Here is a 26371-nt window from a genome sequence, read left to right on the forward strand (position 1 = left end):
TGGATAGAGGCTTTCCCTAGCAGGAAGGCGACGGCGCAAGTGGTTACGAAGGCTGTTTTAGAACATATCGTTCCCCGGTTTGGTATAATCGAGGCCATAGATTCAGATAGAGGCACACACTTTACCCAGAAAGTGTTACAAGAAGTGATGGCAGCCCTGGGAATTAAATGGGACCTCCACACACCATGGCATCCTGAAAGCAGTGGGAAGGTAGAAAGGGCGAACGCAGAAATTAAAAAACACTTAACTAAATTATACTTGGAAAATGGGCTACCCTGGACGAAAAACCTTCCCCTGGCTTTGTTAAGAATACGAATAGCACCAAGAAAGGACCTGGGAGTCTCCCCCTTCGAATTGGTGATGGGAAGACCATACCTAGCTCAGCTGGGTCAGCCCCTGGTAGAATTTAAAGATTTGTTTCTAAGAAAATATTTGCGGTCACTCTCCCAGTCTTTGTTATCTCTTCATAGACGTGGCATTTTGGTCCAGCGTCCTCCACTGTTGGAACATCAGCACACATTTCAGCCTGGTGACCGGGTCCTGATAAAAGCGTGGAAGGCGGAGAAGCTACAACCTGCTTGGGAAGGTCCGTTCCAGGTACTGCTTACCACCGAATCTGCAGTAAGGACCAGAGAGCACGGGTGGACTCACTATCATAGAGTCAAGAAAGCTCCGCAAGATTGGAGGGTATCTGTTGATTCAGACAACCCACTAAAGGTGACGCTTATCAATCAGGGAACCAGGAACCAGAGAGGACTCAAACGCTGACCTTAATGTGCCTATTCTGTGATTGCAAGTGTTTCTATGAATGTTGTTGTTGTGCCCATTGTGAGTGTTGTGTACTATGCGTGCAGTACAAGGTTATGTAACATAATCTTCATAGAGGACATAATTATCCAATATTGCACAATCACCTTAGAAGGAGAGGTCCATTGTAATCTGACTAGAACCCCTACAGTGGTGCAAGCAGTGGACCAATTAAGACAGAGACAATGACAAGGGAGGGAGTAAAGAAAGTAGTGATGGGAATTGGCCTGTTGATCATGTTAAGGGGTGTCACGGCCAAAGAAATTCAGAATTGTGACCAGTGCATCCAGACTACTAAGACTGGGACTATGATTACACGAACTCTAATGTATTACAACGTTGCTCCAGAATGTGTGAAAAAATTAGATCCCTGTGTCCATAATCAGACCCAATATTTTAGATGCAAAACTAGAGAAAATAAGACAGAATGTTATGAGCCCCTAGCAGTGGGACCCATTACGTCCAGTATATATGTATATGGATATAAAGGGGGAACAGCAAATAAAGCAAGAGAGAGAGCGTCCATGTTTTCCCTAGCACAAACTAGGCAGGGATACATAGCCCATAACTCCACCAGGGGCACAACGAAGATACATGTCTGCTTTGATGCATGCATTGCCATCGCCAAGGGGCAAGGGCCTAACAATCAAGCTGGAGTCACCTGTGGATCATTAAGCTGGGAGAGATCCTATCTCCAAAAGAATAAGTACCTGTCTCAGCAGGTTGCCGGTTTTAATGTAGGGGCCACTAGGACGACAAATTATTGGTATACCGGTGAGGTGGAAGGGACACCCCCATATCGGGGCCCAGAGGGGATCAACATCACCAAGGGGGCGGCCTCAACGGCCTGTATTTCAGGGAAATGCAACCCTGTATGTTTATGGGCTAAGGAACGTCCTTCCACTAGCCCCAAATATATTCATTTTGGTTTAGGGATAGATGGAACCGGAAGGGATCCCTATGGGTATCTGATCATAAAAATACATACCACAAAAGTTAGCAAAAAGCCCATTTCAGTATATGAGAGCTTCGAGGAGGAAATACAGCAGTTAAACAACTTACCCCTACCCTCAAGAGCCCATAACATGTTTTTAAGCTTGGCTGAGACCATCGCCAAAGAGTTAACTGTGAGGAATTGTTTCGTGTGTGGAGGGACAAACATGGGAGACCAATGGCCTTGGGTGGCTCACGAGGTAAATTATACTGAGGTCTGGAAAAATGAAAAGAAATACACATACCATCATCCAGGCAATGAGGTCTGGCAAATATCAAATAGCCTGGTGGGAATGGAATGCTTTGTCAGGAACGCGCCAAGTACAGAGGGGAGCACCAAGGTGGGAGATACCCCTTGTGTGGGACAGTGGAATGATAAGCAATGGTGGAGTTCAGATAACATTACCAGAGAATGGCCACCTGCATTAGCTAACATGATTAACATGACCTTTCTCCAGGACCCCCAAAACACCTCGAAGGAATGGACAACCCCAGATGGATTTTATTGGGCATGTGGGGGGTATGCATATAACAGGCTGCCTCTAAATTGGGTAGGGTCCTGTGTATTGACCACCCTTCGACCCAGCTTCTTCTTACTCCCCTTAGAGACGAAAGCTAAGCTGGGTATGCCTGTATATGAAGAAATTGGGCCCAGGAGAAAGAGGGCGATTCACATAGGGACATGGCAGGATAATGAGTGGCCCCCCGAAAGAATAATTCAATATTATGGTCCCGCAACTTGGGCTAATGATGGAACAGCGGGATCTTTTGGGAGGGACCCAATTTATCTATTAAATCGTATTATTCGCTTACAAGCTGTAGTAGAAATTATAACTAATGAAACCGCTGCCGCTTTAACAAAACTCGCTAAGGAAAGTGCAAAAAGCCGTACCTATATTATGCAAAACAGATTAGCGCTCGATTATTTATTAGCGAAAGAAGGTGGGGTTTGTGGAAAATTTAATCTAACAAATTGCTGTATTGAAATAGATGATAGCGGAAGGGTAGTAAAAGATATAGCTGACCGAATGATAAAGTTAGCGCATGTTCCTGTGCAAACATGGGAAGGCCTTAACTTCAAGGAATTATTCAGCTCATGGTTTCCAAAATTACCTGGATTACAAGCCATTGTAGCTTTAATTGGGTTAATAGCCGCTGGATGCGTACTAATCCCCTGTGTATTGCCCATTTTCGTTAAGACTATTAACAACTCACTCTCCCTAATAGCCCAGCGGCATGTAACCACTCAACTAATGGCAATGAGATACGAACCCATACCGACAGATGAGGAGGAGAGAAATCACTGGGAGCAGCTATGTGAGTTTGAGGCAAGGTATCAAAAAGAGGGGGGATTGTGAGATTAAGAAATAAAAGAAAAATTACAAGCAAGGGTGTGCCTCAAACTCAGTCTGGAAAGTCCCCATGAGCTGCGTACACAGGATAAAGAAATCCAAGGGGCGTAGGCCCATATCTGATAATAGATGAAGTGGTTAGTGTAGAGTGGACAATGTATTAGAAATGTGTTGAACTCTGATAAGTAGATTGTAAGCCAAGCCTCTGAGAGAGGGGCGGCAGCTGTAGGGATAAAACTGCTGCGCCTACGCCTGAACGGGGCTCTTCGTATCCATGGGTACGGAGGGTCCGCCTTTGCAAACGCGACTAATAAAAGGGTTAACCTTATATTGAAGTCCTTTGTCTGTTTGTTTCCACGAACGACTTCTCACAAGGAGAATGTTTGCTCTTTTGCTGAAAGAGGATCTGCAAAAAGGATCCTATTTTCCCTTCTAAAGAAACCGTGACAGCTGCAAGGTATAATATTGCAGAGCAGGCTGGGCCTTGTCTGCCCGTCCCTGTGATGTCCCTGCAGAAGCCTTGGCCCCAGATGGGACGCCTCTCCCAAACTCCTCTCTGGGGGGTCATGTCCCTCCTGGAGCCTCTTGCCAGGGGGAGGAAGAGCTGGAAGACGACTCTTTCGACTTGCATTCATTTCTGGAAGGAGGCATTTCTGCAAGGCACACATAGAACAGGGGCGGAATGGGGAGGGGAGGGAAAACACCAGATCAAGACCCCCGAAAGCAGTGACTCCTTCCCTGGGGGTGCAGGGACATGTTCTGGTCTTCCATTGGTGGGTCGCAGCCTGATCCCATGGGGGCTGAAACAGGAGCCCTGAAACCTCTCAGATATAAAGATGGAGAACTGCATGTTTGGGTCGAAAAAGGGTCTGGGGTCTGGAGAGGTTGAAGAGACCTGTCTCTGCCCCACACCCGACTCATGAAGGAGGTCTGGCCAGCCTGACTGGGCCACATCCTGGCCTTGCCTGACCTGAAACACCCCCCACCCTCTCCTGTGGGTTGTGCCCCATAGCCTTGAGGACTTGGAGGGGTCTCTGCCCCTTCTCCCCTCTTCCTCCTCCCTCCTGCCTTAGGAACAGATGACCCACTTTGCTCTCCTGACGCAAGAGGGAGGGGGCTGCTCTCTCAGGAAATCTCCCCCCACCTTGAGCCAAGGAGCCCCTATTCCTCTAGCAGAGGGTGCTATGGGGCTTGCCCAGCCCCATTCCGTTCAGCTCAGCCATTCCCAAGGGGGTCCTTCCCTAAAACTGCAATTCCTCTTAAGCCATTGCTACCTGGCTGAAGGGGGGGCTGTGCTGTGGGGGGGGGGCCTGGAAGCTACTTCTCTGTGAGGAGGTTTTGCTGTGCTCCCGGTTGACCTCCGTCTCCTGGATCGTGGCCAGCTTCCCTCTTTCATTTCCCTGAATGCTGAGCTGTGCTCCAGGCCTCCATGTGGGAGGAAGCAAAACTCCCCCCCCAGCACCTTTCTGCAGCGTCTCCTCTGCTGCCAGAAACAAGGGGGCAGAAGGAGGGAGAGGTGGGGGAGGGAGACACGTGCTATGGGCCCAGAAGTCCTGCTTCTGTCACCAGGGAGCAGGCTGCCTGGATCCTGCCCCTCCTGTCCAGGGACCCCCTTTGCCCCCCTCCTCTTGGTCTGATTCTTCCACCAAGAGGCCTCCTTCCCAGCCTCAGGCAGGAGCTGCATGGACACGCAAATTACACTGGCACTGCCTGCAAGGAGAAATCTAGCACAGCAGGGAGAAAGGCTGCAGGCCAAGCCGTTGCCCCTGTTTCCAGCTTGCAGGGAGGTTATTCTGCTTCACATTGGGGAGAGGGCAGCAAAAACATGACGCTGCAGCTACAGTGGAGCAGTCCTTTCTCCCTTTCTCCCATGGGAGCAGCTGTGGAATATAGATCTGAAGTTTACAGCCTCAGTGCCTCTGGGGGTGCACAAAACCCTCATTTCTCACGCCCAGATTGTCCCCTGGCAGCCCATCCCTGAGCATCTTGTATTCCGAAGAGATATTGACCCAGAGTTTCCTCCTCTCTCTCTCTCTCTCTCTCTCTCTCTCTCTCTCTCTCTCTCTCTCCAGCCAAGGCCCCTCTCTGTGGAAGTGACTCCTCCACTCTTAAACTGAGCCTTTGCCCTCACGTGTTGCTGCTCCTTTGTGCCACCACCAGGAACTGGGCCAATGTGCAAATCCAGTTATTGAACTGGAAGCTCATGTACAGAAAACCTGCAACCGTGGGCGTAGCCATGATTGTTGTTTTTTTTTGGGGGGCAGGCCTTTTGTTAGGGGGCAGAACCTCAGTTTGCTTTGTATTTTTATTTATTTTTATTCATTGTGGACAGCTGTCCAACCCTTCCCCCACGGCTGTGCCCATTCTTACAACCTATTTGATTGGTCCTTTTTCGAAGCATTTTTTCCTTCAGAAAAACAAGATGTAGAAAATTCCCACTGGGGGGGGCAGAGTGCTGGGATAAAATTGCCTCCTTCCTCTTTGAAGCAAAATGCAAAATGCAGAGGCTGTCACAAGCTCACAGCTTGCAAACGTTGTTGTTGGAACATGAAGAGTCTGCCATTTGCAGTTTTGCATTTAAATCAGAATGTTCAATTTCACATTTTACATGGGATGATTATTGACAGTGGGGAGAAAACAGCCTCTTAACTCCCCCTGCCTCCATAATTCTTTGAAGCGGGTCTTAAAGCCAGAGATGCTCCAACAAACTAATCACTTGTTTAAAAAGTTCCTGTTTCGAGGGAATCCGAATGTCACAATCTCCACTTCTGCCTTGAAGCAAAAAAACAGAGGGTTGGGGGAGGGGTAAAGCAGAGTTGCTATTGCTGCTGCTGGGGGGGGGGCTTTGGCGTTGTCCTTCTGGGGACTTTCCTGGAGGGGAGGCTTGATGGGAGCCAATCACAGGTCCCGACGCTGCCTGGTCATCGGTTGCTGGGCAGGAAACGCGTTGCTCTTGCCAAACCCCTTAGAGTGCAGCACTGGCTGGTCTCTGACTGTGTCCTGGGCTGCTGAAGGGCAGAAGGAGCCTTTGATAGGCAAGAGGGAGGGAGGAGGAGGAAGACAGCCTGCAAAGGTCAGGCCACCCGCCCCCCCACTTTCTCCCTAACCCTTTCCCTCTGGATCAGCCCTCCTGAGTGTTTTAAGGCACATTCCGGGCAACACAGTCAACTCATGATGGAGGTCTGGCCATGCTGACTGGGTCACATCCTGACCTTGCATGTCCTGAAACACACACCTCTCTAGAGTGTTGTTGCCCCTGGAAGAAGACCTTCATTCATCCACCCTGAATTTGGAGGGGGGGCTCTGCACATTTTCTACCCCTCCCCCTGATCAATCTCTCCAGTCTCAGGAAGAGCAGGTGCTTTGATCTGGTGAGGCATTTTAGGACAGGGGGAGGGGCTGTTCTGTTCCTCTCATCTGTTCCCCCAGAGAGGGAATCCACGGGTCCTGTGGGATAATGGTTTGGGGCATCATAGAACCCACAGCAGGCCTTGAAGAAGATCAGAAGTCCTGTTGCATCATCAGGCTGATTAGGGTCCCCTGCCCCAGCATCCTGTTCCCAGCAGGGGACAGACAGGCAGACCAGGGCAAAGGCAAGGAGGCACCAGCGCTGGGTCTCCTGATCTCTTATCATCTCCCAGAATCTGGGCCTAGAGACACGAGGGATCAATGTAGCCACTCTGGTTGCAGTGCTACCCATTTCCTCAATGGTTCACCTTTTCATTTTGAAATAATAAATATATCCAGAGCTTATAGGCAGAGAAAACAGCACTAGAAACAAATCAACAAACTGTAAGATTTATTCATTGCTTTTGGAAATATGAGCACATGTATGAAAAACAGCAATTGGGCTGCACAGAAGCCATTGGGAAAGTTTTGCAGATGAAGAAGGGATCTTTTCCTCCACACAGACAGATACAACCCTGTTTTATGTGCTTTATGTGGACAAGAAAGGTGTATGGGGTCTCTTTGCAACTAAACTTCCTCAACAAGATGGATGAATCCTCTTTGGGATTAAGGAAACACCTGAGGGGTGTATTCCTGCAGTGCAATGCACGGAACTGAGTAAGGCTCTCTCCAAAAACTGGAGAGGGAGGTGAATGGTTTTGGGTAAGTGGGGTGGAGATAGGAATTAGTATGCCTGACACTCTGTTGGCAGGGGGTCTCCTTGAGCCATGCAGATGCAAGGCGGGGGCAAAGCAGGAAAACCCCACAGAAAACTATCCTGACTCAACCATGGAGTTTGGGGGAGGATCTGCAGCCAAACCACAAACCCCTCTATCAGAGATGATTTAGTTGAGATTCCTGCAATGCAGGGGGCTGGACTAGATGACCCTAAGGGTCCCTTCCAACTCTACAATTCTATGATTCTATAAAATGCACAATTACTAGACAGCCAGAAGCAAAGGCACCAGGGAGTTTCAGAACCTGCATAGAGGGAGCTGTAAATGTTGCACCATGGCAAGACATTAAATGTAAGAAAACCATATACTTTTCCTATTTATTTAAACAGAGCAATTTCTTTGTTAAAAGGAAAACATAAAAGGGAGAAAAGTAATGTAAGTCTGGCTAAGCATCTTTGTTCTTAAAAGTTAAACATATTATCCGAAAAGCTTCTAAGGATAATCTGCACACGGAGGAAGCAACTCCTTCCAGCTGATTTGTAGCAGAAGAGACTCTTGGCAAAGGAGCTGAGCTGAGAGGGTTCAAGGAAGAGGCTGTCAGGAAAGGAATCCCCCATTATCTGAAAAGGAAGGAGAAGGGAGATGGTGAGCTGGGAGTATGGAGGCCGAGCACCTTCTGGGCAGGATGAGGCCCACCCCACCCCTTTGCTGTGTATTTTGGCTTCCCTTGTATTTGTCTCTGAGCCCATGAAGGGAAACGGGTTCGACTCACATGAAGCCCCTGCGATCGTTCATCCTCATGGCCTTGAAGAAAAGGATGGTGCCAGCGATGATGCCCAGGATGCCAAAGGCCAAGCCCAGGGCACACAGCACGTTCTCCATCGTCTCCGGGATGGGAGAGGGCGCCTTGGAAACTGGGATGGAGAGAGAGAGGACAGGGCTAAGGGGGGACTCTGTTTCTCTGTGTGTGTTCAGTGGAAGAAAGAACCCAGGAGTCCTGACACACCCGTCCCACAGCCATTAATACACACTTTTAAGTTAAACTGAGAGAAACTAACTCAAGAGGAATAAATTATTCAAAACTGCAAGTGTACTTCACTTGCATAACTTACTCTGATCATCAGAACGTGTTTCTTATAAGCCATGAATCTGGGTTTCTGAGTTCAAGACCCAGAGAAAAGGCCCAATCCTGCCCGGTGCTTACCCCAGATCTTCTCCATCTTTCCCTCTGGGATGCCCCAGTGCTCCACCTGGCAGACGTAGATGTCTCCCTGCTGAGGGACGAAGGGGAGGTAGGAGAACTTGCGGAAAGTGTTGTCCACACTGGGGTAGAAGTCTGTCTCCTCCACGCCCTCGGAGACCACCTCGTTGTTCTTCAGCCAGGTGACGTTCAGCACTGGGGGGGAGAACCTGTCCACAAAGCAGATGAGGACGTTGGGGTCCCCCAGTTCCACGGCATTTTCCGGGTACACAGTGGCCGAAGGAGCAACTGAGGAAGGAGATGGAGAAAGAAAGGGGATTAAAACCCGTTTTAAGCAGTCTAGAAATGGAAAGCATAGCAATTAGCTGCTGTGGGTATTTCTGCCCCGGGTGTTCAGGTTTGGGAATGCCTCTGAGCTTGTACAGAGTGCAGTGCTGCCCCTCCCACCAGGTTTCCCATCCTTTTTAGCCTGTCTCAGTCAGCCAAGGACTGGCTCCCTGGAGCAGAGTTCCCTTTGGGGAGGCAGAAAGGGGTCCTGAAGGGTCTTCCGGGTCAGAAGCCAAGAGACCACCCCCTGCCTGCCCCCCAGCTCTCTCCCCTGCCCCCCTCGCGTGTCCTACCGTTCAGGGCACGGGTGCGGTTGCTTCGCTTCATGAGCACCTCCATGTTGTTCTTCATGACGGCGATGTTGGCCAGGGCGCCCTGCACCTCGAAGCTGGTGAAGCGCTGGAAGTCCGGCAGCCTCCAGACGTTCTGCTTCTTCTCCCAGTCCACGTGCAAGATCTCCTCGTTGTCAAACTCCAGCAGGAACTCCCCGGACTTCTTCTCCGAAGGGAAGCTCTCCTGGAAGAAGTCCAGCTCCACCAGGGTGTCCTCCACTGCAGGGGTGGGAGAGAGAGAGAGGGAGGCTTTAGGACCCCGCAGCAGGATGAGGGAGAACCTACCCCATTGCTAGGAATGGGGCCATCACCAGGAAGGCTCTCTAAGAAGACGGGGGGGGGGGCCTTCATCTCCTCCCAAACACACAGACTTTAAAATCCCCTCATTTCCAAGCCATCACAGCCACAAAAGGTGATCCTGGGGGGCATTTGTGTGGGGGGTGACTCTGGCCGATCGAAAGTTGGAGGAATCCTTTGAGAGACCAATCCCTGACTCCTCACAGGGCTGTTGTGAATATAGCAAGGATGTAACTCTGCCCTGAGCTTCTTGCCCCAAAGTGAAACCAAGAATACAAGGATTTCCTCCGAGTTTATAAGAGTTTTGCTCAGAGATTTCTTTTAGGGTCCACCGAAGTTTCTGGCCCTTTTGTGTTGCTGGGGAGGAGAGAAACCACTCTGTCTTGGGGTGGGGCATTAGGGATGTGGGGGGCTGATGCCTTTTGGGGGCGACCACTGGGGGCTTCTGAACTAGGCAGGTCTCTGTGGCAGCCTAGTCTATAAAGGAGAGAGAACAATTCTTCTTTTATCTCCCTTTCCCTCCTCCTAACAGGGAAGGCTAGAGGCACAAATCCCGAACTTCGAAGCAAGGCAGTGGGTGGGGTGGGGTGGGGTGCTGTTTGCACCCAGTCCTCCCCCCTCTTTTTTTTAACCCCTGGACCAGCTTAGCTGAAGCTTCAGATCCTCCCTCCCCTCCCTCGTGTTTTGGGGGCGTCCACTTCCCTTCCTCCCCCCATCCCTCCCTATTCCCGGGCGCAGCTTCTGCACCTGTCGTGGGGAGGGGGCTTCAACTCCCTTAGCCCAAGAGACCCCTCCTCCTTTGCCCACCAGCAACGCCCAGGGGCGCAATCTTTCTCCCCCCCTCCCCAGGCATCTCCCCCTCCCTCCCTCCTGCGCCCCCCGACCTTTCAGGGCTCCGGCCCCCCTTGGCGGGGCGAGGAGGAGGGTCGCCCAGAGGCAGCAAAGGGCTCTTCTTCTTCCTCCTCCTCCTCCTCCTCCTCTGGGCTCCATCTCTGCAGCTCTTCCTGGGCCGAGGCGGGCGAGGGGCGACTCAAGCCCAAGTGTCCCTTGCCCCTTCCTCCTGGATGCTCGCCCTCCAAGTGGCTGTGGGGCGGGGGCGGCCAGGGGGCGGCTTTGGCGGAGCAGGAAAGTCCCTGCCAGCTCGGCCAATGAGAAAGCGCCCTGGCGATGACCAGCCTGTCTCCAGGTAGACCATCCCCAGGCAGGAGCCTCAGCCGGAGACGGAGCGAAAACAGCAGCAGGAAAAGGGCAGCGAATGTTTTTTTTGGGGGGGCTGGATCTCCCCCAGAGGGGAGGGGTCTCCTCCAGGGAAGGGGCTGTGGGGGCTCCTCTCCGTCTCCCCCCTGGGTGTTTCTTCATGGGGCTCCTCAGACACCAGCGCCAGGGATGTTTCTTGCACAGGGGGGCTGGGGGCTGGAGGGGGCTTTTATTGGGGGGAGGGGACTCCTTACTGGGGGGCTGCCAGGTCTCCCCGGGATCCAGGCTGGGGGGCCAAGAGGGGGAGCCCCCTCCCTCAGCAGAGAGTTATCCCCCCATTGAAACTTCCTTCCTCTTTCCGGATACATGAAGGAACGAAGTTTAGCGGCTTAAAACGCAGCAGAAGAAAAGCGCGTCTCCCTGTTTTGAAGCCTGAGGCTGAAATTCCCTTTTTTGCTGCCAGAGGAAAGTTTTGGATGGAACTGACAGATTCTTGTTAAGCTTTATAACCCCCCCCCCAAGGTTTTCTGGGGAATATATTGATTCACATGCGACGCAACAAGAATGGAGACCTCAGAAGCAGCCGAGAAGGCGAAGAGGAACTTGCAGGTCGAGCGAGAGCCGAGAGAGCCCTGATAATGCTCTTTCCAGGAGTTCCCTGCCTGGCGACCGATGACGATGCCTGGGCTCGGAGGCGGATTGGACGCTCGCGGGGCGGGGAGGCGGAGTGGGCGGGGCTTGCAGGACTTTCCCCCGGAGCTGAGCGGAGAAAGTCCCATTTGGGAGTCTTCGGGGGGCGAAGGAGAGAGAAGGATGGGGGGCTCCGGCGCTGCGCCTTTGGCCTTGGGGGGGCTCCTGCTGGGGATGCTGGTGGTCTCCGCTTCGGAGGGGCTGGGCGTGGAGGCGCCTCCAGGTGAGCAAAGGGGGGAGCAATGGGGGGAGAAGGAAGGGGAAACTCCGCTTAGCGGGACCCCCATCGGTGGGGCTCCTTTGAAGATCCCTCCTAGATGGTCATGGAAATGATCTTAACAGGGAGTCCGTAAGTGACTGTGGAGGCCAATTCTGGATCCCCACATCCTTCCACAGGGGGGACAGAGGTTGGGGGGAATTGATCCCTCGAGGGTTTGCCAAGCGTGCTTTCTTCTTAGCACGTTTCTCCCTTGTGTCCTGAGTTCGAGTGTCTTCAAAGCCCAGGACACCTTTGGTCAAGGCTGCTCTCCAATTCGAGCGCTTGCAGTCCAGTGTTTCCCAGTTGTCGGTGTTTATACTACATGTTGTTAAATGTGCCTTGAGAGAATCTTTTAATCTCTTTTGTTGATCACCAGCATTACGTTTTCCTTTTTTATGTTAGGACTAGAGTAGCTGCTTTGTAAGATGATAATCAGGCGTCCAAACAACATGGTTTAGTTCAGGGAAGTTGATGTTGCAGAATCCTTGCTTCCCCACGGGGGATCTTTGCTTCTTCCAGGACGGGGGGGGGGGGGGGCAAAGGGGCAGGAGGGAAGGGGAAACACACCCCCAACCGGAAAAGAGCAGCTCAGGCTTCTGGGATTGGGAAAGAGAGTGCATTTATTTCTTGCAATTAATTATATCCCACCTTTCAGGATTAAAATCCTACCCCAGCAGCTTTCAACTAACATTCAATTGAATGTTAACAAAACCACAATATTCACACATTAAATAGTCTTCCTGCAGGACAGCTGATGGCAGGCAGCCCTGGGGGACTTTTGGGGGGCGGGGAGGGGGGAGCGCAGCTGAATCTGGCCCTGAGCGCTTCTTCACCTGCCTCTCAAAATCATCCTCATCATTATTAGTCCATTTAAAGGTAAAGGTAAAGGTACCCCTGCCCGTACGGGCCAGTCTTGACAGACTCTGGGGTTGTGCGCCCATCTCACTTAAGAGGCCAGGGGCCAGCGCTGTCCGGAGACACTTCTGGGTCACGTGGCCAGCGTGACATCGCTGCTCTGGCGAGCCAGAGCCGCACACGGAAACGCCGTTTACCTTCCCGCTGGTAAGCGGTCCCTATTTATCTACTTGCACCCGGAGATGCTTTCGAACTGCTAGGTTGGCAGGCGCTGGGACCGAGCAGCGGGAGCGCACCCCGCCGCAGGGATTCGAACCGCCGACCTTTCGGTCGGCAAGTCCTAGGCGCTGAGGCTTTAACCCACAGCGCCACCTGCGTCCCATTAGTCCATTTACCTCCCATCATTTCCAGATCTCATAACCAATCACAGTATTAACTCTATAAAGGACTCCACATAACGCATAAATAAATGTACCTTTCTTCTGCTCCTAAAACAGGCATAGCCAGGATTTTTGTTGGCTGTGCAGGACTTGTGGGGGGACACACCTCAGTTTGCTATGTATTTTTATTGATGTTTATTGATTTTTTTGGGGGGGGGCAGCTGCTCCTCCCTGCCTACGCCAGTGACGCCGGCAGCAAAACTGGGGCAAATGGCTCCCTGCTCTGACAGGTCCCCTCTCCCAGTCCCCCCCCCCTTGGGGTCCTCTGGGTGCTGAAATGGGCTCCTGCGTAGACCGGCGTCGCTTCCTGCTCTGTGGCAGGGAAAGCGAAAGTGAAACTGCGTCTCCCGCAGCGAGAGGGGGGTCTCGTGGGAGGGGGCAGTGAAGCCCCCTTCAGAGCAGAGAAGCGTCTCCCCCCCTCCTCGGCATCTCCCCCTTTTCCTGGTCTCTCTCCCACCCCCAACATTTCCTCTTCCAGCCGGAGGGCAATCAAAGGGGTGAGGGGGGAGATAAGCCATCGGGGGCAGGGAGCAGCTGCCCCCCAAATAAATCAATTAAACAAAGCAGATAACTCGCTTCTGTCCCGTCCCCCCCCCCCCCATAAATCCTGGCTATGCCCATGGGGTCCCGGGCCTCGGAGGTGATTCCTACACACACACCCCAACGGCTTTTTGCTGTCGCCCTCTCCCTTTCCTTTGGGAGGAGGTGAAGGGGGGGAGTCTCTCTGCTCAGGCTCCCCCCCCCGCCATGAAATCACGTGACACGAGAGAGAGAGAGAATGGGAGAGAGACAGACCGTGGGAGCTGCGCCCTTAAGGCAACCGGGAACCGGAAGTCTCCAGCCCCCCCAATTTCATTCTCCCCCCCCCAGAGCATTTCCTGTACCAGTCGAAGTCCGAGTGCCACTTCTCCAACGGGACGCAGCGTGTCCGCTTCCTACAAAGGTACTTCTTCGGCCGGCAGGAGCTCGCCTACTTCGACAGCGACCGAGGGAAGTTCGTGGCGGTGGCTGAACTGGGGGAGCCCGACGTCGAGAGAGCGAACCAGGACAAGGACTTCCTGCGGAGCGAGATGGCCGCCGTGGATCGCTTCTGCCGGCACAACTACGGGATCTTCGATCCCTTCTCCCAGTCCCGGCGCGGTGAGTCCAGACTCTGGGGGGGGGGGGCGTCTTGGGAAACGGGCCCCCCGGAAGAACCCAAAACGGGGGTGGGGGTGGGGTGGACCCGGGACTTTCTCCCCTCCCGGCCCCTGTCGCTGCTGCCCCCCCCCCCGGCCCCTTCTCCTCCCGCTTTTCAGAGAGATAAAGGAGCCTTTCCTGACGCCCCAGTCCGGAGGCAGAGGCAGGAGGAGTTTCTGTGTCCCTCGAAGCATCACAAACCATTTCGTGTACTGCAATGTGGAGGGTGTCTGTCTTAGTTTAGTTATTTATTATCAATTAAATTTGTATCCCGCCCTATACCGGTAGGTCTCAGGGAGGCTTGTATCACAAAATTGCAGTATTTGCTATGATGATGATGATATAATAATAATAATAATAATAATAATAATAATAATAATAATAATAATAATAATGTATTATCTATACCCCACCCATCTAGCTGGGTTTCCCCAGCCACTCTGGGCAGCTCCCAACAGAATTACAAACACAATAGAACATAAAACATTAAAAACTTCCCTAAACTTCCTTTACTGCCTGTGATGTCCCTGGTTCTCCCTCTCCTCATTCCACCCCCACAATGACCCTGTGAGGGAAGCCAGGCTGAGGGGGGGGGCTGGCCAGGGACACCCAGGAGACTCAAGACCCAGGGGGGATTTGAACCCAGGACACAGTCCAACGCTGGACTACATTAGAGTGGGGGGCTGCAAGGGGGAATAGGCAGCCTTTCAGGGGAGCAGAGAAAGCACATTTCAAACAGAAACCCTGAACATTTTTAAATTACAAAATGATGTTATTTGGGTGTTAGTTAATAATTATAATACTTTAGCATGTCGTTTTCTGCACACCTGACATGGATTCAGGTCAGGCTACCATATGCCCAGTTTTCTGGGGACTGAGGATGTTTAAGTGGGGGGTGGGGGTGGGTTAGAAATTAAGCCCACAATCTCAAAATCACATACGTTCAGGATTAAATAATAATTATTATAAATATGGTCCATTTCCTTCCCACCCACTCATTAGCCACCCTGAGCCCGGTCTTGGCTGGGGAGGGCGGGGTATAAATTAAAATTTATTATTATTATTACTACTACTACTACTACTATTATCAGCTAACAGGCTCCCCCCAGCGCCCCCCCCATCCTCCAGGGATCATCCCTAAATCAAAAGGATACTGTGCAGTAATTCTGAATAGCATCCTGTTTGCCAGGAAAAAAGGAAGGGCAAACTCCTGAGATTCCCAGGACTGGGAAAAGAGACAGAAGGATGGGAAGTGCCCTAGGAAGGGGAGGGGCATCCCAGGACCCCCAGGGAGGAGCAGTTCCCTGTTTGTGGAATGCCCAGCCTGACCCCTGGGGAAACTGAGATGACTTTGGGTAGATGGGGGGGGGTCAGAGATCCCACCGGTGGGAGTGGGAAGTTGGGGGCTGGGAGCGTAGGATCGACTGACTGTCCCAGGGCCAAATCTAGGCTTTCTGTCACCTGAGGCAAAGACCCAGTTTTATCACACACGCCCCACATGCATTTGTGTATACACACCCACCCACCTGGACACATTTGTTCATAAAGGGCTTAAAAAGAGGTTTGGAAAAGGCTGGAAAAGAGAAATAGTCTCTCCAAATAGTAACATTGTCCGTGTACTTATCTGGGTTTCATTCAACCTTAGGAAGATCTCCTCAGAGAGCAGTAGATCATTTGAGGAATTCTAAGAAATCTTATGACTGCATGTAAAAAATAATAATAATAATAATAATAATAATAATAATAATAATAATAACAACAACAACAACAACAACAACAACTGAAACTGTGATAAATATCAGGAAAATACCAGAGAATAAGTCCCATTGAACTCAGTGGGTCTTACTTCTGAGTAAAAATGCTGAAGATTGCAGTATAAGAGCACAGAATCTTTACACAGTTACCTGGGAGTAAACTCCATTGAACTCAGTGGGACTTCTCAGTAGTAAAGGCAGTTTAAGGCCCTAAAGAATAAAATAAAAGAATAAATAAGTTTCCTTCAAAAATTGCTGGCTGCTGAACCATTGCAATTAAAGAATTTAAAGTGGATTGGCTACATTTTCCTCCCAAATTACAGGAAGGGATAAATACAAAGAGCTTCGTATGTCAGAATCACATTTCATTCATTGCTGGTATTTTATTTTCAGTATAAAGAGGACTCAGTTTTTGAAGCTGATTGTAGGCAGCAGTGCCCTCTCTGTGTATTCACGTGGTGTAAACATGTATGTTGTCTTCTAGAGATCCAAACACACACACACACACACACACACACACACACACACACGCAAGCAAGCAAGCAATACTCCAAAGGGCTTCTGTTCCCAAAAGGGCAGGAGGGGATTTTCTGATCTCTTCACCACTTTTAATTCATCTCTGAGGCTTTAAGGGAAGCAAAAGAATAAGAAAGAAAAAGAAGACTTTCCCATTTCAACTTTGCTTGGAGAGCAACCTTCTCCAGGATTTCTCTTTTGCACATACTTCCAAAAACAGAGAGGGGAAAAGGGGAAGGAGGGTCGTTTCCAAGGTTTTCCTGCTTCCCCTTGCAGATTAGTATCACTCTGGAGCTCAGCAGATGCTTTTAGACTCTGGAGCCACCAGGGGGGGCTGCGGTGAGAAAGGGCCCCCCCCTGCAAGCTGGGAGCCTCAGTTGCGCCCCTCTAGAGGTTTCACCCTGGCTAGCCCCCCTCCCCTGTTAACTGTGGCCTCTCCTCCCTCCCTTGAAGCCTCTGGGTCCCTCCCTGCCCAAATCTCTGACCTTCCTGCCACATCTCCCTTGCCTCCCTCCCACAGTCCAGCCCCAGGTGAAGATCACCCCCACAGACAACGTTGAATCTTCTCCACACAACACTCTGCTGATTTGCACCGTCAACCGCTTCTTCCCTGCGGGGATCGAGATCAAGTGGTTCAGGAACGGGAAGGAGGAGCCCAAAGTGTGGACCACGGACCTCATCCGGAACGGGGACTGGACCTTCCATATTGAGGTGATGCTGGAGACAAAGCCAGAACGTGGAGACGTCTACACCTGCCAGGTGGAGCACGCCAGCTTCGAAGGCCCCGTCACGGTGAAATGGGGTAGGACGCCTTCCTACTGGGAGTGGGGGGGCATTGCTGGGGGGCTGGGTGGGTTGCTTCCTCCCCAGGGGGCTGATCCCAGGCCTGCCTTTCCTTACTCTCGGCTTTTTCTTTCTTCAGAGCCACAGTCGGACTCTGCCAGGAGCAAGATGTGGACGGGGATTGTGGGGATTGTGCTGGGGCTGGTCTTTGGGGCCACTGGACTCGCCCTTTACCTGAAGAACAAGAAAGGTGAGGGTGGGGTGCCAGGGGGAGAGGGAGGGTTGGGTGTGGGGCTGGAGTGGGCTCCAGGCTCCCCTCCTCTTCTTAGGCAGAGGTTCTGGAGAGGGTTCTGTTCCTTCTCCACTCCTAGGAGGTCCCTCTTGGTGCCTCAAATGGAGCCTCAGCTATTATGGAGATGGTCTGAGGTTTAAATCTGTAGATTAAGACCTAAACCTCCTAGGAGGTCCCTCTTGGTGTTCTTAGTCCAAACTGGTCTCGGGCCAGAATCACCTGCAGGATCTCTGACAGTGTCTTATCTGAGACTCTTTCTATCTTTTTTACACTGTGGAGAAACACAGCTCTTCTTCTGGATTTAGAAGCCTCTGTACTTTCAGGGCTGTTCTTCTAAGGTCCTCCTGTCTTCCCTGAAGTGCCAGTGTGGTGTAGTGGTTCAGAGCGGTAGACTCGTAATCTGGGGAACCGGGTTCACTTCCCCGCTCCTCCACCTGCAGCTGCTGGGTGACCTTGGGCCAGTCCCACTTCTCTGAAGTCTCTCAGCCCCACTCACCTCACAGAGTGTTTGTTGTGGGGGAGGAAAGGAAAGGAGAATGTGAGCCGCTTTGCGACTCCTTCGGGTAGTGATAAAGCGGGATATCAAATCCAAATTATTCTTCTTCTCCTGATCAAAACTCTGCTCAAAGCAGTAAGAGCAAGGCTCTCTCGCCACACAGAGCAAAGGGCCTTTGAGACACCCACAGCCAGGATCCCATCGCCTCACTTGGACCTCTTCCTCATTTGCATGAATTACTTTGCATGCATTAATTAATAACTGGGCAAGGCTAAGAAATGCAGCCTAAGGAATGAGAAGCAGTTTGTGGGGGCATTGGGGGATGGGGAGAAGAGTTGATTGCAACACATCCTTTCTGTGTTGGGAAAGAAATATTCATTTCCATTTAACGAATAATCTTTAACCCCTCATATTCTGTTTTGCAGAGGGAGTGGGGAAACAGGTCTTAGTTGTGCCTTCTCAGGGGAACTATTCCAGTTGATATTTGATGCTGTTATCTTTTTTTCCCTCCCAGGGAGAGCTGTTCCCCAGCCTGCAGGTAACTTTCATCTCTCTCCCTCCCCCCTCCTCCTTCCCTCACCCCTTCTCCCGGCTGCTTAGGGTGTCCCCCTTGCTTGCTTTTCATACAGCCGGGGATGGGGGATGGTTCTGGTTTTAATTCCCGCCCCCATATACACACACACTAATTTCATCTCCTGGAAGTGGGTCTGCAGGAGAATTCCCCACCTGGGAGGCTGTCAGGCAAAGCTCACTTTCAGGGGCCAAGTGAGGAGACCAGGGCTTTGTTCCCCTGCCCACTTTCCAAGACACGTAGCCCAAGGGTGGGGAACCCTTTTAACCCCAAAGTGGGTGGAGCAACACATGCAAATATCCCCTTTCCAGAATAGACTACCTTCTACCCCTCTCCATTCTTCAGTGGTGTAGTGGCTAAGAGCGGTAGTCTCGTAATCTGGGGAACCGGGTTCGCTTCCCCGCTCCTCCACCTGCAGCTGCTGGGTGACCTTGGGCCAGTCACACTTTTCTGAAGTCTCTCAGCCCCACTCACCTCACAGAGTGTTTGTTGTGGGGGAGGAAGGGAAGGAGATTATTAGCCGCTTTGAGACTCCTTCGGGTACTGATAAAGCAGGATATCAAATCCAAACTCCTCCTCCTCTTCTTCTTCATCTGGGCAAGCAAAAGGCATCCTCAGAGTTCAAGGAGCATCCCAGGGAGGTGGAAACACTTGAGGAGGGTGCAAAGCAGGGTCAGGAGGAGTTTTAGGGGCCAAAGAGAGAGAGAGAGAGAGTCCTGGGGGCCACCTCCTGGGCCAGAGTCCTGGGATTCCCCACCCCTCTTCAGAACCTCCTCTTTCCCACTGCCTAAGCCAGCCAAGACTCCCTCCTCAGAGCCTCCCCTGCCAGACCCATAACCTCCAGGCCCTGTGGACTCCAACTCCCACCACCCCCAGCCAGCATGGCCAATGGTTAGAGGGCACAATGGGAACTGTAGTGCAGAATCCCTGCTGAGTGGTCCCCCAAATCCTGCCAGGGATTCATCCCCCCCCTTCGCTCCTCACAGTGATGGGCTGTTTTCTCTCTGCCTGCAGGACTCACCGGTTAGACCTTTGCTGCTCCCTCGGGATCCTGGGATGTGGAGAAGCTCTGTTCTTCCTGCCAGTTGCCCTCTGTCCATGCTCAGAGGATGGGAGCTTTTCATTGGTTGCTCTTTATCACTTCTTTTTCTGGGTGTCGCTTGGGGTTTCCATTGCTCTTTCATTTGGCAGATTGGCAGTTATCCTAGCCTGACGTAGCTTTATTTGCGCATCTATGTTGGAGACTCTGTGCTCTGAATCTCCCCAGAGAAGCCTGAGCTGAGCCTTAAAGCAACGATGGATCCAGTCAGACTGTCAGGACCGAATGTTAGTTCTTAAAGCCCTGATGGGGAGCCTCATAAAATTTGACTCACTTTTTGGGGGGTATATTTTTCAATTAATTTTTCTTTTTTACATTTTAGAATATGCCTGTAAACAATCTTAAAATATAAATGATTTCCCTTCTCTTTCCATGGTTCATTTTACATACCATAAATCCCTGCAAGTGTACACAATTTCCCCCCATACATTCAATAAACATTTCCCAACCTTCTCTGTCAGATGGCAAAGGTGGTTGCTCACGAGTAACTGGGCAGGACTCCGACCTGTCTCTTACAGGTTTTATTAGGTGCAAAAACTATTTACAGTGCAGAACCCCAAAGTTCATGTCTGCCTCAATCGCTAGCAGAATCCGAGAGTGCTTGTTTCCTGGACCTCCCCCAGCATAAAAGTCTCGTTACGCCCAGCCTTTTCCTTCCCTCTCTGCGCTTTAGACTTCTGCACAGGGTGGGCGACGGAGGGGGCGTGCTTCCCTCCTGGCCAGCTTTGCCAGGAGCAGTGCTGAGGCTCCCACCAGCATCCTCTGGTCCTTTCACCTCTTCCCCACTGGAGGTGGGGTTTTCCTCATCACTGGAAGAGGAACTGCTTCACAAGATTTTTGGAGCCTCCCTGTAACACAACTGCCCCTCTGTTTCCCGCCCCTGTTCTGATGGAGTTCCCTGACATTCCCTAAACGTATGTTCTTCTTGTGCTCTTATTCTATATGTTGAATCTGAAAGCTGAGCATATTCCGTCAGCTTAAGTTGCCATTCATCTTTGGTTGGGACCTCACTCATTTTCCATTTTTGGGCTAATAAAACACAGGCTGCAATTAGTGGCAGACATAAATAACATTTTTTGACACCTGGGAATTTCCATCGGAATTATCCCCAACAAAAAGGGCTCTGGTTTTGGTTTTTTTGAAAAGCACTTTTAAACATTTTTTTCAATTCATTATAAATTATTTCCCAGTACTCTTTTACCCTTTTACAAGTCCACCATATGTGATAGAACATACCCTCGACCTCAATTTCAAAAAGGACCTTCCTTCTGGACAAGAGTCCACGTCCCCGTCCCCCCTGCAGCCATTGAGACCCATCCTCTTCCTCCTGATCCAAATAGGAATTTGCCAACTGTATTGATACACTGCACCCCAATCTCTGAGTAAGTTTGCAGGGGTCCAGGCACCTACCCAGTTTGTGCTTCCTTTGGAAATGAGGCCCAATGGAGACTGTGGTGTCTTTAGGACATATGGTTTCTTTACACATCTCTACAGCCTGAGCCTACAGTGGAGGGGCTCACAGCATTCACACCCCAATAGGTTCTTCCTTCTCCCCTGACCACAGCTGCCTTGGATTCTAGCAAGGCCCCAGCCATGGCTCTGATCCTCTCCCTCTAGCTTGCCACTTACAGACTGAACCCTTTTCCGCCACAGCAAACTGAAATCCCAAAAGCTCAAAACCCTGTTGTCTCTGCCCCCTAACTCAGAACTCAGGGTGGGGGTCCACCCATTTGTATCTGGCACAGAGTCTCCACTTCCTTCGTGGCTTATCTTTGTGAGGCTCAGGGCTTATAATTAGCAGCCACAAACTATAACAATATATTAAAGTATATTAAAAGCACACACACCCATTCTTCCTCCAGCTTGCCCCTCAACAGGCGGTATGAGTCCAGTTTCAAGCGACAGCCCCCTCCTTCCCCTGCCCTGATGCCTTTATCTCCTCATAGTGGGTGATTTGTTAATTGCTCTGTAAAGACCCATCTATTTTGTCAAAATCATGATGTCACAGCCTTGGGATGATCTCCCCCGAGTTGCACTGTGGCAAGGCTGCCTAAAGAAAGTATGTAAGTGTATCATTGTGCTTTAGATTATAGTGCCTAATTATAAGAAGCCAAATACTGTGTCTTTCATTGTGCCTTATTATTACTGTGCTAGCAAAAACATATGCATTTAGCTGAATTTGCAGTTTGAAGGGACGACATCCATCATAGTCACAAGATGGTAACAGTCACCAGATGTCCTGTGAAACAGGATATCCAAGTTTGATGCTTTCCACATAGGATGTCTGATAACAAGGGGTTTTTTTGCTTGCTTGCCAAAAGGGGAATTTTGCTTTCTTGCTGATAACACAGTATATGAGAAAATGTCTAACGTAATGAGCTATTGCAGAAATAAAGAAGTTATCTTTATAAGGACATAAGGAAGGGCGATGTCTAAGTTTACTGGCTTAATTTTGCTCTAGTACATGAATATGTAATGCCTAAAGCTAGCCGGAAAAAAGGTAGATAAACCCATGGAACTGTTGATCGGGGTCCAGTCTTTGAGAGGAGACTCCTCTGGGCCTATTGCTGTCAGCAATAAACTTACTTTCTATTTCTCCAACTGATGCGTTTGTGATCTTTGAGTTCACCCAGAACAAGGTTCCCAGGTTACCACGCAACATTCTGGTGCCGTGACTCGGATAGCAGGCTAGAGGGGCCTCAGGGACCCCAGGCCCTTGCCCACTGGGTGGGGTGGAATATCGCTGGACCGCCAGCTTTCCCCCAAGCGCCATTGGACACTTTCTCCAAGGAGGGGGACCGTGCTCCACTGCACTGCACCTTGCCTGCCGTGGCAACGGGCCGTGTGAAGAAATCGAAAATAACTAGAATCAAGGCGCGCCAGCAGGGTAAGTTGGAAGAAGGGGTTTTTAAGGTTATAGGGAACCCTCCATAAGGGGGAAGAACCTGGGTGAGCTTAGGAAAGGGTGTGGGAATTAGCTGTGTGGTGAAGTGAAGAGTGAATGAATGTGAGTGATTGAAGACCCCAAAGGAATTGATGGTACCAGGGTGCCGGGGCATTGAGTGTGGACCTCTTATGTACTGCAGTTCCAAGTCGGGTGACCGCACTTGGTCGGGAACAGAGGGAAGCATATCTTTGAGAATTTGGTGAAGGCACTTCACAAGGGACATAATAATGGGAGGGGGCTGTTCAACAGCAAACACACCATTAGGATGCATGTTTGAAAATTTCAAGAAAGCCTTCTCAAATTGACCCCAGAGACCCTGAGGACGCACTGTGAACTAAACTGGCCAAACCAGGCCCCAAAATGGCCATCAGAAGGCAGTTTTGATGTGGAATTCTGCAGGCAGGTGTGGGTCTCAGTGACTAGAGACCCAGGAGGCCACCCAGACCAATTCCGGGCTTTGGTCCAGTATATCTGAAGGAGCGTCTCCACGCCCTTCGTTCTACCCAGACACTGAGATCCAACGCCAAGGGCCTTCTGACAGTTCCCTCACTGCGAGAAGCCAAGTTACAGGGAACCAGGCAGAGGGCCTTCTTGGGGGTGGCGCCCGCCCTGTGGAACGCCCTCCCATCAGATGTCAAAGAGCACAGCAACTACCAGACTTTAATAAGACATCTGAAGGCAGCCCTGTTTAGGGAAGCTTTTAATGTTTGATGTATTATAGTATTTTAATATATTTTTTTGGAAGCCGCCCAGAGTGGCTGGGGAAGCCCAGCCAGATGGGCGGGGTATAAATTAATAATAATAATAATAATAATAATAATAATAATAATAATAATAATAGTTTATTATCAACCAGTGGTACAATGCCTGCATAAAGAACTCTCCATAGATGAAGAAATGCATGGGAGCAGCCTGCCAGATACTGGAGGCCCCGAGAAATATAGATAAGCCTAAACCTCCAGTGCCTACTAAGATAATAAATCAAGGCCCTCCAGAGGAAGATTTTCTCTTCCCACCTCCTTATGCTCCATCACCCAGAAACCTGTCTCTACCACCAGCTCCACTGCCTAGGAACCAGCTTCCACAACCAGTTCTACAACCTGGAACCTTACCAGCACCAGCCCTACCTTTTCCTCAGGCTGGCCCATTGCAAGTCCTTGAGGAAGGAGAAACCAAAGCCTCTCCAGACCTAGAGCTGCCCACTCTCCACCTTAGAGCAGATTTATGCCACAAGGTGCCATAGGAAGGCACTGGACATAGTAAAAGATCCATCGCATCCTGGTCACTGTCTCTTCGAGCTCCTGCCGTCGGGACGGAGATACAGGACGATGAAGACAAGAACGAGCCGTCTCAAGAACAGCTTCTTCTCCAGAGCGATCTCGGCCCTGAATGGGAAACCTGGACTTTGAAAGTCATCTAATCTTCCTTGCTGTATTATACTGTATTGTTTTAATTAGTGTTTTTATAGTTGTTCTGATTTTGTGTGGAGTGCCCTACCTGGGTGGATGGAGCAGCCAAGTAATCTCGTTGTCCCCGAGAGGGGGCAATGACAATAAAGATATTATTATTATTATTATTATTATTAGAGACTCTAGGTGCTGTAGGAGGGAGAGCGGCCGGAGGAAAAGGTCCCACCCCAACTATGGAAAATATGATTGTGGACTTTACCAAGATGCCCAGGGCAAGAGGCTATCACTATTTGCTGGTTTTTGTGGATACCTTAACAGGATGGGTCGAAGCGTATCCCACGAGGACTGAAACAGCTCGAGAAGTTGTTAAGCGCCTCTTAATGGAAATCATTCCGCAATTTGGGCTGCCAAGAAGCATCGGCAGTGACAATGGGCCAGCTTTCATCGCCTTAGTGGTACAGGGAATGTGCCAGGCCCTGCAGATACAATTGAAACTGCACGCTGCTTACCGCCCCCAGAGCTCCAGAAAGACAGAAAGGATGAACAGAACTCTTAAAACACAGTTGGCCAAGAAACTCCTTTGCCTGGGATTGGATGTGGTCTTGGATTCCAGGATCTGGGTGGTTACATGGCCTTTTAATCGCCATCGCAGTAGGAGGACTAATATTATTGGTAATTCTGTGTGTCGCTCCTTGTTGCATATCCCTGATCAGGGGAATGGTGACCCAAAGTATTAAGAGTCTCACTGAAACACATATAATGGCCATATATTGAGCCTTACCACCCATCCCAGGAGGAGGGGACTAATCCATGAAATCCCTTTGGAAGAGACAGTGATATATGCCGGAGTTCAACATGAGAGTAAAGCTGTTTTTTACACATTTCGTTATTTAATTCTTTGAAACATTTTAATCCCTTGATTTTGGTGGGAATAAACCCAAATAAATCCGAGACATGAACCTGGGGCATTCCCTCTGGGTAGGAAACACCCCATGAGCACCCCTCAGAAAATGGGGTGTGTGCCCCCTTCAGGATCCACCAGAAAGAGGGGTGAGGGGGCAGCAGGCAAGGTCGGCCTTGGTGCCACCCCCACCTGCTTCCTACCTGTCGTTCAGGGTGGTCTGCACTGCAGGGGGCTCCTCTCTCAGATCCAGCTCTCAAACTGAATCAGCTTCAATCACTCTGATGGGATGACATTCATCTCAAGAAGGACGAGGGGAGTTACTTCTGCTTGCCATTATATCTGGGATGTGACCTCCATCTGAAAGAATCAGGCAGGGTCCCATGAAGACTTTAAATATATTAAATATTTTTTTAAAGGCGCTCAGGAACAGGGTCCCTGCTCAGCCTTGCATCCTCTCCCCCTTGGTGAGATCATGTCACAAAGGGGAGGGGGCTTCTTGCGCAGGTGGGGGGGGATGCATATGAAGTTAGGAGAGAATATATTAGTTGGATACTGTATTATCCTTCCTTACTCATGGAAGCTGTTGATTACCTGGTTTCAGCTTTCTGATGAAGCAAACCAGGATGCCCTTTATGTAGAATGGATTCTTCCTGGTATTTCCCCCCCCCCCCTTTATTTCCTTCTTCATAGAATCCTAGAATGATAGAGTTGGAAGAGACCCCAAGGGCCATTGAGTCCAACCCCCTGCCAAGCAGGAAACACCATCAGAGCACTCCTGACATATGGTCGTCAAGCCTCTGCTTAAAGACCTCCAAAGAAGGAGACTCCACCACACTCCTTGGCAGCAAATTCCACTGTCGAACAGCTCTTACTGTCAGGAAGTTCTTCCTAATGTTTAGGTGGAATCTTCTTTCTTGTAGTTTGGATCCATTGCTCCGTGTCCGCTTCTCTGGAGCAGCAGAAAACAACCTTTCTCCCTCCTCTATGTGACATCCTTTTATATATTTGAACATGGCTATCATATCACCCCTTAACCTCCTCTTCTCCAGGCTAAACATGCCCAGCTCCCTTAGCCGTTCCTCATAAGGCATCGTTTCCAGGCCTTTGACCATTTTGGTTGCCCTCCTCTGGACACGTTCCAGTTTTTCAGTGTCCTTCTTGAACTGTGGTGCCCAGAACTGGACACAGTACTCCAGGTGAGGTCTGACCAGAGCAGATAATAACAACAACACAAAACAGTCTTCCTAAAATAAGAATAAAGTTTACTCACTGTTAGTTCACATTCAGGCTTTGGTTGTAGTTACAGGCTCATTTGAAGATTAAAATGAAGAGAAGTCTGAGCTAAGGCTGGATCTATACAGATTGTAAAAAACACTAAAAAAAAAATTACATAGCTCTCAATGCAATTTTACATTGACAATTTTACATTGCTCTACAGCACCCTCTGGTGTCACATGCTTATAACACATTTATGACGTTTTATACTGTCCAGTATAGATTAGTCCTAAATATCAGACTTACAACATGGGCCTATATACAGTGGTACC

General features: G+C 50.3%; 3 protein-coding genes across 3 annotated transcripts in view; 2 read left to right on the forward strand and 1 right to left on the reverse strand.

Moving 5' to 3' along the window:
- The window catches only part of LOC310838004 (uncharacterized protein), a gene marked incomplete at its 5' end in the record, with an annotated part of 117012 nt that extends 91025 nt beyond the window's left edge, over nucleotides 1–25987 (forward strand). The window contains one exon of the mRNA XM_083725325.1: nucleotides 25523–25987. The remainder of the gene's footprint in view (nucleotides 1–25522) is intronic.
- LOC310837978 (HLA class II histocompatibility antigen, DR alpha chain-like) lies at nucleotides 6935–10530 on the reverse strand. Its single transcript, XM_083725263.1, has 5 exons — nucleotides 10318–10530; nucleotides 9098–9355; nucleotides 8481–8765; nucleotides 8049–8190; nucleotides 6935–7896 (listed from the first exon to the last, which is right to left on the reverse strand). Exons 1-5 carry the CDS (start codon nucleotides 10421–10423, stop codon nucleotides 7893–7895), a joined length of 795 nt encoding a protein of 264 aa, XP_083581389.1. The 5' UTR covers nucleotides 10424–10530; the 3' UTR covers nucleotides 6935–7892.
- LOC310837903 (H-2 class II histocompatibility antigen, E-S beta chain-like) lies at nucleotides 11288–22165 on the forward strand. Its single transcript, XM_083725125.1, has 6 exons — nucleotides 11288–11543; nucleotides 13745–14014; nucleotides 16844–17125; nucleotides 17246–17356; nucleotides 18409–18432; nucleotides 19480–22165. Exons 1-6 carry the CDS (start codon nucleotides 11303–11305, stop codon nucleotides 19491–19493), a joined length of 942 nt encoding a protein of 313 aa, XP_083581251.1. The 5' UTR covers nucleotides 11288–11302; the 3' UTR covers nucleotides 19494–22165.
- Nucleotides 25988–26371: the final 384 nt, after the last annotated feature.

The sequence above is a fragment of the Podarcis gaigeae genome (assembly GCF_964106915.1).
Source record: "Podarcis gaigeae genome assembly, chromosome: 2".
Lineage (NCBI taxonomy): Eukaryota > Metazoa > Chordata > Lepidosauria > Squamata > Lacertidae > Podarcis > Podarcis gaigeae.

Bases quoted from the DNA above. Each gene is read 5' to 3' on its own strand.
- LOC310837978 (XM_083725263.1), bottom strand. From the start codon at position 10,423: ATGGAGCCCAGAGGAGGAGGAGGAGGAGGAGGAAGAAGAAGAGCCCTT. The intron at 9,356-10,317 runs GTCGGGGGGCGC...CCACCCCTGCAG, and splicing joins GGGGGCCGGAGCCCTGAAAG to TGGAGGACACCCTGGTGGAG. The intron at 8,191-8,480 runs GTAAGCACCGGG...TCTCCATCCCAG, and splicing joins AAAGATGGAGAAGATCTGGG to TTTCCAAGGCGCCCTCTCCC.
- LOC310837903 (XM_083725125.1), top strand. From the start codon at position 11,303: ATGACGATGCCTGGGCTCGGAGGCGGATTGGACGCTCGCGGGGCGGGG. The intron at 17,126-17,245 runs GTAGGACGCCTT...TTCTTTCTTCAG, and splicing joins CCCCGTCACGGTGAAATGGG to AGCCACAGTCGGACTCTGCC. The intron at 17,357-18,408 runs GTGAGGGTGGGG...TTTCCCTCCCAG, and splicing joins TTACCTGAAGAACAAGAAAG to GGAGAGCTGTTCCCCAGCCT.